At 35.9% G+C, this 13588-nt stretch overlaps 1 protein-coding gene across 5 annotated transcripts; it reads left to right on the top strand.

Moving 5' to 3' along the window:
* Positions 1-1274: 1274 nt before the first annotated feature.
* Positions 1275-11467, top strand: LOC107550529 (pleckstrin homology domain-containing family G member 3-like). Of its 5 annotated transcripts, none has more exons than XM_016231836.1 (10): positions 1275-1368; positions 1462-1495; positions 1595-1681; positions 1780-1812; positions 2315-2325; positions 5150-5500; positions 7724-7831; positions 8093-9635; positions 9999-10955; positions 11051-11467. In XM_016231836.1, exons 2-9 carry the CDS (start codon positions 1483-1485, stop codon positions 10937-10939), a joined length of 3087 nt encoding a protein of 1028 aa, XP_016087322.1. In that variant the 5' UTR covers positions 1275-1368; positions 1462-1482; the 3' UTR covers positions 10940-10955; positions 11051-11467. The 5 variants fall into 5 exon arrangements, with proteins under 5 accessions (XP_016087322.1, XP_016087323.1, XP_016087321.1 ...); XM_016231837.1 differs by having other exon boundaries at positions 1753-1812; positions 5150-5413; XM_016231835.1 differs by having other exon boundaries at positions 1753-1812.
* Positions 11468-13588: the final 2121 nt, after the last annotated feature.

The following is a 13588-nucleotide window of genomic DNA, read 5'->3' as shown; positions in this document are numbered from 1 at the left end:
TCTCAAACTATACCTACTTCTTCCGGTTTGTCTGATTTGTCGTTGTGTTTTCTGACTTGTTAATTTGTTTTCAGATTTGTCATTGTTTTTTCTGACTTGTTATAATGTTTTCTGAATTGTTGTTGTGTTTTCTGAATTGTTATTTTGTTTTTTAGACTTGCATTTGCGTTTGTAATTTGTTCTTTTGTTTTCAGAATTGTGATTTGTTCTGCACTTCTCGGCCACCGTAGATAGGACCTTTTCATATTATGCTCCAAAACTGTGGAATTCTCACTAGGGATGCAAATTCATTAGGCATTTTTAAATGTTATCTTAAAACATTTTATTTCAGAATTGCTTTTACTTTATTATCTGTTCTATTTTGTAATTTTTGTTGTTTGTTATATTTAAAGTGTAATGTTTTACAATGTTGTGCTTGCTTTTGTGTAAAGTGCTTTGAGAAAGTTTTTTTTTTTGAATTGCTATTTGTAATAAATGTTTTATTATTATTATTATTATTATTATATGACCTTGTATACAACCCTGTATAATTCACTCTTCCTCTTCTTCTCCAGAATTAATTAATTCAACAAATTAATCCAATATTGCCACTTGTGTAGTGTTTACTACTTCAGTTAACCAAGTAAAAAGGAGCCGGTAGTTTGAGCTGGTGTGATTAAGTTGAGGCTAATGTGCATATTTATGACTCCACATATACTAAATGAGGCAAGGGTATAGAGTTATATTCAAGCCATTTTAATGCATGAAGAAATTATTTACACAGTAAAAACGTTTAAATATGACATTTTGACTATCAAAGATGAGTTTTAAGGAATAAAATTAGTTACTACAGGAGGGCTATAAAGAAGCTTTACGCAGCTCTTGCCATACAATGACTCTTGGAAGTTATCTTTTATATGTCACTCCACTTTCACTGTAGCTCTCTAACATTCAGCATGCCATATTTGATTGAAGTGCAAAAAATTATTTTGCTGTTTGTAACACAAAACTATTCTATGGCTTCAGAAGACTTAAAATAACCACATGTATTGTGTTGTATGGACCACTTTTTTGGTGTTCTTTTTGGATCTTGAAAGCTCACGCTCACTGTGAGCTGTCACTGTATGAAAATTCTTCAAAATGGAGTTACTCCTTGTATGTTATAGAAGTTACTCCTTGTGTGTATATATATATATATATATATATATATATATATATACTGTATATATATAAATTATTATTTTTTTTTTATTGCTTTTATTTTTATACAACTCCTGTAATACAGTATCTTCTTTTCATTAGGCTAGGACGGTGGAGGAGAAAAAATTATGGGCTCATCATATTAAACTGCTCATTCTAGAGAATCATCAGGCTGTGATACCACAAAAGGTATGTAATGAATAAAAAACTATTACTAGGTTTTGTATTTAAAAATATCTCAAATTAATTTGGACAGACAATTATTTGGTGTTTCTCTTTTAGGCAAAGGAAGCAATCTTGGAGATGGATTCTATCTGTAAATATTTCCAACCACTCATGAACATATTTCATACAATTATTTTTTAATTATGTAAAAAAATTGTCTTGGGCGTGTTTTGACGGCAACTTTTTTCAGACAAAAAGTATAGGTACAGCCCTGAGAGACTCAAAAAGTCTGTGTCATGCCAGTCAGAGGACTCTAGACAAGGCCGGAGACAGTCAGGTAGGTTCCCAATGTCTTGCTCTTAACATATTAACTCATTTTTTAAACTGACCTTTTCCAATTTCACAAAGATGGTCTACTACTTCATCTTCCAACAGAACCATCTGAAGAGATCCTAAAGAACACTGAAGGTAAATCTCTATGTGTCCATTCTGTTTCAACTTTAAGTTAAGATATTGTCTGATGTTTTAAATAAAAAGGTCAAAAGTCTTAGCTGCTGGCGTGTAATAATGATACAGTACATTTTTCATTCTCTTTTGTAGTAAGACCTTTAAATGTTATTATTAACTTAATTTTAATTTAAGCAGAATGTTTAACTGAAAAATTAAACAAAAAAATCTGAATGTCTGAAATCTGAAAGTGAAAACAAAAAAATCTACAAAATAGGGCTAATGCCACAAATGATCTTACATTTTTAGTATTTAAAAGGGGAAAAATGAAAATAAAAGAAATTAATGTTTCTGGACCCCACTGTATACCATTTGTATTTCACATATTTCACAGAAATGGGTTGGAACAAAATTATAAACATTGTTGATAAAAATTTATCCTGTACAAAATAATCTGCCTTCAAATTTACTAACAATATTTTTCTTTTATCTGGCTGATCTGGTGTCTGGCTGAATTCTTCAGTAATACTAAAGGTAAGAAGTCATTAAATCAACCAAAGGAATATTGAAAATTCAGTTACATGTGGTTACTATACAAAACCACAAAGACAATATATAAAAACCCAAAAAGAAATAATAGAAACCACACATTTGTTAATATAAGGTGACAAGCAGAAGTGTACAAATTATGTTATTTTTATTTGATGTGTTGTTTATTTTGTGATCCACAAGACTGTTGAAGTGCTGAAGACAGGGGTGGGTAAAAATACAAATAAAATACAATACTCAAGGAGTAGTAATAGTAATCATTTTAATAGGTTGTTTGCACATGACGTCACTGATGACGTGCGAAATGCAGCTGGAGGGCAGGAAGTGATTTTTCTCCGTAGGAATCACTAGCAGAAACTCAAAATGCCTGTGTTTTGCGTTGTTTATGGATGCTCAAATTGGCCAAACCGAGAAACCACAAGGAGCTTTTATCGTGTATGAAAATGTGTTGTTCGAGAGTGGGGAAAAGTCAAGAAATTGGTTGAAAAACACAGGAAAAAGTGGCTTGTAAACCTGCGTCTGCGGTCGGGAGGAGCGGAGGTGGATAATGCTCGTGTGTGCAAATGGTTAATATAAGATGTAATAATATATTAAGATATTAATAAAGATATAAATAGATTGGGCTGCCACCTCTCATGCATTCAGAATTCACTCAGTGCTAAATGCCACACGTAGACACAATGTAAATAAGATATTATTTGCAGTTCAGAAAGCTTCACTGATTATAAAGGAACATCGTGAGATTGCGATAAATTGAAGTGAGTGACAGCTTTTTAGTGATTATATGTAAGCGCTATTTGGTCGCTTTCTAGGCTATAATCAATTCAGAATTTGAATAAAAGTTTTGTTTTACGTGCTGCTAACAGGACCAACAGCCACATAACCTGTAACTTACATGCAGCACAGTTTCAGGAGTGGCAAAAAAAGCAGAACGGATGAGATACAGGAAAGTCCGTACTGTACTCTTTTTTTTGGCACGAGGCATTTGAGGCATTATTTTATATATAGCGCTTTCATTGTATTGCTGTACACCCAACACGCTTTACAATTATGAGAGGATCTCTCTTCAACCACCACGCTATTACAAGAGAAAGGTATTGATAATCACAACATGTTGGATGTGATCCATATGTTATGAAGAGGAGCGATTTTTAAACTAAATTGAAATACTTGCCTGCCATTGAGTCGGTGGATATAGGCTAAGTAACTATTTTGAAAGTGAATCCCGTATTTATATGAGGGATGTGGAATATATGTCACTCCTGAAACTTTGCTGCATGTAAGTTACAGGGCATGTGGCTGTTGGTCCTGTTAGCAGCATGTAAAACAACTTTTATTTAAATTCTGAATCGATTACAGCCTGGAAAGCGAGCAAATAGCGCTTTCATCTAACGCTAATCACTAAAAAGTTGTCACTCACTTCAATTTATCGCAATCTCACAATTCCGTGATATGAAGCTCTCAGAACTACAAACAATATCTTATTTACATCGTGTCTATGTGTGGCGTTCAGCATTCAGTGAATTCTGACTGTCACCCTGTATCTATTTATATATTTCTTTATTAATATCTTAATATATTATTACATCTTATATTAATCATTTGCACACACAAGCATTATCCGGCTCCGCTCCTCCCGACCGCAGACGCAGGTTTACAAGCCACTTTTTCCTGCATTTTTCAGGCAATTTCTTGACTTTTTCCCCCTTATGAACAACACATTTACATACACGATAAAAGCTCCTTGTGGTTTCTCGGTTTGGTCAATTTGAGCATCCATAAACAACGCAAAACACAGGCATTTTGAGTTTTGTTAGTGATTTCTATGGAGAAAAATCACTTCCTGCCCTCCAGCTGCATTTCGCGCGTCATCAGAATCATGTGATTGCAAACAACCTATAAGGTAAGAGTAAAAAATGAGAAAGTTCACTCGGGTAGTGAGTTAATAATCTGATTAGGAGCAAGCAAGATAGTGATGATGAACTGATCATGGTGAAGTCAATTTCATGTATGACATAAAGGATGTGTCAAAATATTAGAACATTGCCCAATGCAAAGGCCCGTTCACACCAAGGACAATAAATATAACAATAACTAAATTAGTTTTAATAATGTTTCTAATTCTATGAAAATAGGGAACTCCACACCACAACTATGTCAATAACAAGGAGGAACAATATCAGTGGAATTATTTGAAGCTGATGAATGATAAAAACAGTGACGGCCAGAATTTAACCCTGCTTTAAAGAACTTGAGCATTAAAAGTGACATTATCGGTCTTGGTGTGAATGGGCCTTAAAGTGAAAGCACCCATTATTGAACCTACTTCAAAAAGTACATTTTTAAAAAAAAGTTACTTGAGTAAATTTTTTGACGTGACATGTGGCCAAGTATGGTGACCCATACTAGGAATTAGTGCTCTGCATTTAACCCATCCAAAGTGCACACACACAGCAGTGAACACACACCCCCGGAGCAGTGGGCAGCCATTTATGCTGCGGCGCCCGGGGGGCAGTTGGGGGTTCGGTGCCTTGCTCAAGGGCACCTCAGTCATGGTATTGAATGTGGGAGAGAGCGCTGTACATTCACTCCCCCCACCTACAACCCCTGCCAGTATGAGACTCGAACCTTTGGGTTACGAGTCCGACACTCTAACCATTAGGCCACGACTGCCATTTCGTCCCAAAATGTAGCATGTTACTACCCGTATCTGTGTTTAGAGTGAGGTCAAAGAGATAATCTTTTTTTCTTGGTTTGGGTCATGTCCTTATGTCTCTTAAGAAGAAATCTTTGTGACTTCATGCCCCAGCATTCTGACAGTGAGGGGGCATTGGACATTGACAGGTGGCCTTTACAAGCCTCTGCCAGCGTAAACACTCATGGCTTATGTCAGTCTTCAGCTGAGAAACCTGCTGCACAAGAAGAATACTCTCCTGAAGCCCTGATTCCCATTGATAATGAGGAGCCCATCCATAGCTCGCCGTCTCTGAAGGCCAGATTAATGCAAGAGGATGGGGATGAAGCAGAAGAAGAGGGAAGTGACTCTGACGATATTCTAATGGAGGACAACCAGGTAGCTGACTTTGCCAGTTCAATGTTGGCTGCCATTTCCTGCTGGCACTATAGAGCCAGAGCATTGCTTTCCATGGACTTCACAACGGTGAGGTTCTCTGCTACCAAGGGGATTCTATCATACCCCAACCTGACCTGCAACATGACCTGCATGTCTGCCAAACCTCCCGCCATGTTGCATGTGCTCTCACAGAATGCCTCAATTCACTAACAGCTAACAATGCATAAGCAGAAGCTAACTTTGTAGAGCAGTGATAGAAGAACTAAACAAATTGTAACAAGTAGTTACCTTTTTACAGTTCATCACATTATGCATATACAGTACTAATGATTACATTTACTGTATTGCTGAGTTTCACTCTATTGCCATCTAGCAACAGTGTTATGATTGTTATATGATAAACATTGATAAATGTTCACTCTTTTTTTATTGTTTCAGATCTCTGCATTCAAAACAGTAATAATAGCTTTATTGAATAGCAGGATTTTGACTTGTAGAGAATGTTGATTCTCAAATTTTTAACAACATCAAAAAACAAAACTGGCACTAAAGTGTTTAATTTCTTAATCCAGCAAAACATTATCAAACATGGATCAAATAGTTCACTTAGAATTTCCTTTTCATACTCCACTCTCAGTTTACTTGCATAAGCAACTTTAATCATACTGCATGTTCATAGGAGGATCACTTTTTGAATTTAATGAGGGTCAAAACTTACAAGCATGTATAAAACATTTCACCATGTTTTATTATTTCCCTTGTAAAAGCAATGCTTTTTAGTGCTGGTCTCCCCAGTTCAACCCAAACTGTTTATCTCTCTGTAACTATAAAGAGAAAAGTTGTGGGGGGGTTTTTGTGTGTTTTTTTTTTTTTATGAATATGTGCATCTTCCAGATACAATTTGTTTTAATTTTTAAAGTCAAGAACGATCATTTCCTCTTCTTTCTAGAATACTGCAATCATGTTATCAAATTCAAAAATATTTAATGTGACCATACATCAAAGGAAAAAAAATTGTATGGGTTAGATCAAATAGAACTAGATCCTTGAAATAATTTCAGGTTAACCCTTTATTTATTTATTCGTGCATGCTGTTCCACTCTGGCCACTGCATAAAAAAATTCCTTGAGGCTCCAATGGTAACACCATGTCTAACCAGGCATGATACAACAAGATTCTAGTGACAAATAATTTTGTCTATGCACATTTAACATGTAAATAGGATGCGATGTGACACTGTCAGATCTGTTCTCTCTGTTTGCAAGTACTATGATACAGAATAACACACTAATGCAACTGAGGAACGTACAGCTAAAGAACATGTACCTTGACTATATTATGACTAATGTGAGGCTTCACCAGAAATTATATATATTTTTGTCTCAATTGTTTGATTGGGTTGAAAGCTTTCAGGATTTGCATGAAAATCTGATGATCTTTTGGGTCATATTAATGCGGAAATATAGAAAATTCTAAAGGGTTTACAAACTTTCAAGCAGCACTGTACATGAGTGTTACTTCATGTTCAGTGAGATTTGTGTGTGTGTGTGTGTGTGTGTGTGTGTGTGTGTGTGGCTCTAGGACAAAAACTCTTTAAAATGTATGAGATACCTTTTATTGCATGTCGCTTTATTTCGTTGTCTGGTTAGGACATGGTGAGCACTCGCTTTCCATATCATACCCCAGTTTACATAATTGTTTCAAATGTTCAATGTTGATTTTAATTCAAACATGAATGTTTGTGAAAGATGTGCATGTAATAACAGTTGTTCTGTTCATCACATTAACATAACTCTTAACCATTACTTAACTTGCATTAACTAATAAAACTGCTGTACTATCAGTTCTGTTATTTTGAAAGTACTTCTGAACTAATGACCAAGCCCAGATGGAATCTGTGTGCACAGAATTATTCAGAAAGCTCCACAGATTTTCACATCATTCACAAAGTTCTACATATTCTCCACCCTTTGTGTGTTCATTAATTTTTCTTACCTAATTTGATTGTGCTTTCGCCCATCAATAAAACTACAGTCCTGTTTAACACATTTTGTTAGAAATGTCATTTAAAGATTTTGAACATTAACACATTTTTAATAAATGTTATCAGCATGGAAAAAGTCTGCTGATTTCATCTGGCCTTTGCTAATGAACTTAATCTAAAGGTATCTGAATAATTGTTATACTATTTGATATTGCTTATATAACACTGTAAATATTCTTAGGCATATATTTAAAGCTAATTGTTTTTGTCAAACACCCCTAAATTCTAAAAACAAAAACAAAAAAAAAAGCATGTTTTTATCTTAGGATGAAGTTGGGTGTGAGGACACTGGGAACAATTTTAAACAAGAAAATGGCCCATCAGTTGAACAGGTGGAGGCATATCTTATGAATGAAAAATATATCTCGGAACAGGTGAGTTGTTTAATTAAAATGGTTTCATTTATTATGCTAGCATAATTGTATTAGTGTTAGTACTTTACCCATAGGACTAAAATTCTACTTACTGATTTTAAGTTGCTTTAGTAAGTAACAGGTTATCTAACCAATGTTTTGAACTTTGATATATGTATTGTATCATGAGGTTGTTAACAATACCCAGCTGTATTTGAAACACCCAGAGATCAACGAAATTAGCTTATAACTGTATCTTGATTTTCCCTTCTTACACTCAAGGACAAATCACAAAACCTGGAAATAACCTCTTACTGGGGTTCCACTGAGAAATTGAAGCCAGATGTGTTTTGTGATCCAGAGTCAATAGAGATGGACAAACAGGTCCCAAATATTCAGGATCTCGAGTCTGCAAGAGACAACGATGATCGGAAAGGTTCTAAAGAAGAACTCTTACAGCAGGAAGACACTCCTGGTGATTCTTCAGAGGAAGAGGAGGATGTAGAAGAGAAACCAGACTCCACTAGCATCCTACCATCATCTGTGCTTGATAAGGCCAGCACCATTGCTGAACATTTTGTCTGTAGTGCACGGCGTAGTAGCATCAGCACAGATGAAATGCGCTCCCTTGGTTGCGTATCTCCACGTTTACCCAGCAGGACCGGGAGCACTCTAAGTCTAGGAGATGCCCATGAGCATCAACATCACCTTGCTACCACCTGCTCTGAGTCACATGGAATTCCACTGACCCAGGAACCCCTTGAATCAGCAAACTTCATGATCGGGTCATCAGGGGAGGACAGTCTTTTTGACAGAAGAAGGGATTCAGTGCTTTCCAGGCAAGACCAACTACTCATTGGCAAGATTAGGAGCTACTATGAGACTGCAGAACACCAGGATGCTACATTTAGCCTAAAACGTAGAGAGAGCCTCACTTACATTCCAAGTGGGCTTGTTAGAAATTCTGTTAGTCGTTTTAACAGCATTCCTAAAGATAAAGGCCTTGCCCTAGAGAAGACCACCAGTACATCTGGACCTGTTAAAGCTCATACCACACTCACAGAATCTCTCTTGCTTACATCGGCATTAATAGAGACCAATGCAAATCCAGCCTCCATGGAACAACCTGTTATCAGTGCTTACACAGATTTTACTAGGCATGACGAAAACGGAGACCTGTTTGACTCTGATGTAGATAGTTCCATTAAACCTCAGTCTATAGATGGGAGTCATGAGGAAGGGTTTTTTTCCCGTCCCTCCTCTGAGATGGTCAAAGTCTGGCAAGATATGGAGAAAGAGGTCACTAGATGTCAAGGGGACTTCAAAGAACTGAGGCCCAGAGAAAGTCCTTATTTTAGAGGGACCAGTCCCAGCCTCTCCAGGAAGGATCCAAGCCAGAGAAGAAAGACAGAAGCCAAAGGCAGCGATGGATTGATTATATTTGAAGATTTAGACCTGAGCACTATCAGAGAGGAGTCCTCTACACCATTACCTTTTAAGGAGAAGGACAACTGTGCAGCCAGTGAGAATGAGGTCATCAGACCCAGACAATGGGAGGATGAAGGAAGACCCCTTAGAGCTCTAGCCCCCCGAGTTATCCAGTTGAGAGCAGAAAATGAAGCGGATAGAGAAACAGGAAATCAGTCAGCTGAAGATGCAGATTCATCCCAAAACAAAGTTTTCAGTCTGGCAAGGAAATACAGTCAACGCATTAAGTGCACACAACCAATGTTGAGGCAGAGGAGTCAGGAGTCAGGAGATACATGGTTGGCTAAGAGGAACCTGCTTTCTGTGTTGGAAGAAAAGCCAGAGAAGGAGACCAAAGGTAACATGAATACTATTTGACTATTATCATATCTTTATGATAAAAAAGTTAAATGATATGAAATAACATTTTCAACTAAGTTTTGTTTCCATAACACAACATATTTCAACATTCATTGATTGGACTGTGACAAGTTAGTGTCCCATGCCACAATGGAGCTAACTACAGTATAAGCAACTGGGACCGATATAACCTTAAATTCTGCTTGTCACATGTGGTTGACATCTATTTTTCAAAATATTTCTTCAAATTTTAATTAGTTTCAGAAATTCTGCTTTATGTTATTACATGTTTAATATTTTGTATATTCAACATTATCTTATGTTTCGCTGCTCCACTTACATTTGGCATTTTGATTAACAGGTAAAGCAGACTTGATGCTCTCCATGGTTCCATATGACCAGCCTGATTACGATGGGGATCAAAAGGCCCAGGTTATGACTCCCAGCCCAGACTACACTTCTAATTCTTTCAGTAGCCCAAAGGTCTTGTCCCCACACCTGTCCCATTCCAGGAGTCCTCTTAGTCCACCACCTGAGAACTTCAACTGGCCAGACGTTCGTGAGCTTTGTTCAAAATATGCACACCTCAGAAGCTCGTCTGCTCAGCCACCAGTAGGCCAAAGTCATTCTGTGGAAGAAAGGATGTTTGACGGCAGTTCTAGAAGACATTCTAGCTGCTCTTCTAGCCGCTTAGTCGCCTCTAATGGTTCCACAGACTCTTCAGTTTACAAGTTTTATCCAGGAAGGGATACAGAAGAATTGGTGACTCAGACCCAGCATGCAGATTGTCTGGACCAAAAATTTAGCAGTTTGTACTTGAGTGATCTGCATAGTCTTCAGAGTAAAAATGCCAGCAGTGGCTTCTTTATCTCCGCTCAAGCTACCCTTTCAAATGAGGAGAATATAATTGTGGTTGAGAAAGTACCTGAGGTTACACCGCCAGTAGAGATGGATCAGCCTACACAAGAGTGCAAGAAACAGGAAATAACAACAGATGGAACAGATGACAGCTACGTCCAAATTCGTTCGCCAACATCTCGTGAGAAGATCTCAATCATGGCTGTCATTGACCGCTGTCGGGCATATCAGGAGTCAGAGGAATACCGTTTGAGGGAAGATGGAGGATCTAAGACAGAACAGTTACCTAGGATTGAGAGGTGCAAAAAAATTGAGAAAGCTTCATCCTATAGTGAACACTTAGACAATGCTGTTAAAAATGCACTGGATTCTGATAAAAAGGCTGATTCTAGTCAACACAGTGTTGTCAAGAATCTCCGAGAAAAATTCCAAAACATAAGATAAAATCACTTGTTTTAAGGTACATCTATTGTATGTTTCAGAAATTTCAGAAAATTGGCTGTGAAATACTTGCTTCTTTAATTTCTCTCTTCTTTTATGTTTTCAACACTGAAGACAAATATGTATGGGCAGCACATATCATGCTGAAGTCACCTCTAATGGCTCCACAGACCAGGAAGGATAAAACAGAGAAATCTTCTGGCAAATTTAAACCTCAAAACTAATATTCTTTACATTTTGCATGCTATTTTACTGGTATTTTGCACACTGTATGATCATGTAGCCTACTGATATTGAGAAACCTGTGGATTTTTAATGGTCTGAATGTCAGGCAGAAAGTGTAAATATTGTTGTACATTTTTTGTTGTACATGCATTCTTTCTGTTGTACCATTTACATACTTGATATAGTAGATATACATATATGTATTTGGTAGTCATTTTACATAAATGACATACTTGTTTATAAATATTTATACATTTTGGGTAAGGTATTTCAATTAATGTCATATTTGATCTAAAGATTTCTTTAGCAGGGATAATGCTTTGACCTCATGATTCTCATTTGCTCTGACATGCACTGTGAGCTGTAAGGTCTTATATAGACAGGTGTGTGGCTTTCCTAATCAAGTCCAATCAGTATAATCAAACACAGCTGGACTCAAATGAAGGTGTAGAACCATCTCAAGGATGATCAGAAGAAATGGACAGCACCTGAGTTAAATATATGAGTGTCACAGCAAAGGGTCTGAATACTTAGGACCATGTGATATTTCAGTTTTTCTTTTTTAATAAATCTGCAAAAATGTCAACAATTCTGTGTTTTTCTGTCAATATGGGGTGCTGTGTGTACATTAATGAGGAAAAAAAATTTACTTAAATGATTTTAGCAAATGGCTGCAATATAACAAAGAGTGAAAAATTTAAGGGGGTCTGAATACTTTCCGTACCCACTGTATATGTATTTGGTAGTCATTTTACATAAATGACATACTTGTTTATAAATATTTATACATTTTGGGTAAGGTATTTCAATTAATGTCATATTTGATCTAAAGATTTCTTTAGCAGGGATAAAGTCTAGTCTATACTACAAAATAAGCCCTGGCAGAGTAGTGTAATTCGGCTAAACTCTAAATGTAACAGACCACTTAAAAATAATTATTTTACTTTTAACTGAAAGACATTTTCAAGTTTGTTTTAGTAGATGTCAGGCATGGGACAAAGGGTTTTTTCCTTTGTACCTAAACCTAGTCTTTGATTAATGGATTTAGGCATAGATGCCTTTTGTCCAGGAGACTGGAGCCAAATGTTCAAAAATGATTTCAAATAAGTTTTAATGATTTTCTTAAGCTTACACCAATGATGTTACTTAAGCTTATTTTAAGATTTGTTGTGGTCTTCACAATAAATCAGATTTAACATCAGGTTTTGGGGAATGTCAAAGTTACAAGATAAATATTAACCCTACATGTTTTATCATCTGGAACACTGTTGGTTTAGCAGCCCATGATAACAGATCTCTCACTGATCACTGCGTCTCTCTCATTATTTATTAAGATTCTATAGATTCCATATCTGTCTGACTTATTACAAATGCATCAATGAATACTTGTGAAAGTGAAAATTCACTCCATAATAAAACCAAAGAAAATTCAACTTGCAGACTAGCACATATTTTTTTAATGTCCCATGTAAATGACTGTGGTCTTTAGGCCTCAAGAGCAAAGTGTTGTTTTATCTAATGCAACTCTTATATAGTCAAACCAACAGCATTTATGACTCCTTTTAATACCATTTATCTGTCATCCTCTCAGGCTGTTACAAGACTTTGTTAATACAGTTTTATTAACTGATTTTGGGTATCAGACAAGACTTGAATAACGCATTTGTATACCAGACAAAACAGATGTCTTTTGATGGGATATGGTAAACAAGATATATTTAAGAAGAACTTTAGTTTGAAACTATTTAATTAAAATACATTCTTTCTATTATTTTTTTAATACTTCAATTTTAAGTAGTCTCCAGGGGTTTCATTTATGAAGTGTTGCACATTTGATGTGAAATGTGCTTGGAGTACAACAGGCATACCTTAAGAAAAATGTGCTTTTCACTACTCCCATAGTATATGATTGCAGAACAATATGTTTTAATAATAGAGAACAGATTGTGTAAAAAAAAAAATTTTTTTTTAATCATAAAAGTGGTTTGTTTTGTTTAAACATCTTTTAAATGTATGAGGTGGCAAGGTGGTCCTTTTCATACAAAAGTGTTGCACATTTGATGTGAAATGTGCTTGGAGTACAACAGGCATACCTTAAGAAAAATGTGCTTTTCACTACTCCCATAGTATATGATTGCAGAACAATATGTTTTAATAATAGAGAACAGATTGTGTAAAAAAAAAAAATTTTTTTAATCATAAAAGTGGTTTGTTTTGTTTAAACATCTTTTAAATGTATGAGGTGGCAAGGTGGTCCTTTTCATACAAATATATATATATATAAAATAGCTGGGAGAGAAATCTCATTATGAAATAAATGTTTTTTTCTAATACACATTGGTCACAATTAATCATACCCTTTTATTCAATACTTTTTGCATCACCCTTTTGCCAAGATAACAGCTCTGAATCTCTCCTATAATGCCT

The sequence above is a fragment of the Sinocyclocheilus grahami genome, unplaced genomic scaffold (genome assembly GCF_001515645.1).
Source record: "Sinocyclocheilus grahami isolate Dianchi unplaced genomic scaffold, SAMN03320097.WGS_v1.1 scaffold400.1, whole genome shotgun sequence".
NCBI classification, from domain to species: Eukaryota; Metazoa; Chordata; class Actinopteri; order Cypriniformes; family Cyprinidae; genus Sinocyclocheilus; species Sinocyclocheilus grahami.
This window is presented reverse-complemented; position numbering and strand designations above follow the sequence as displayed.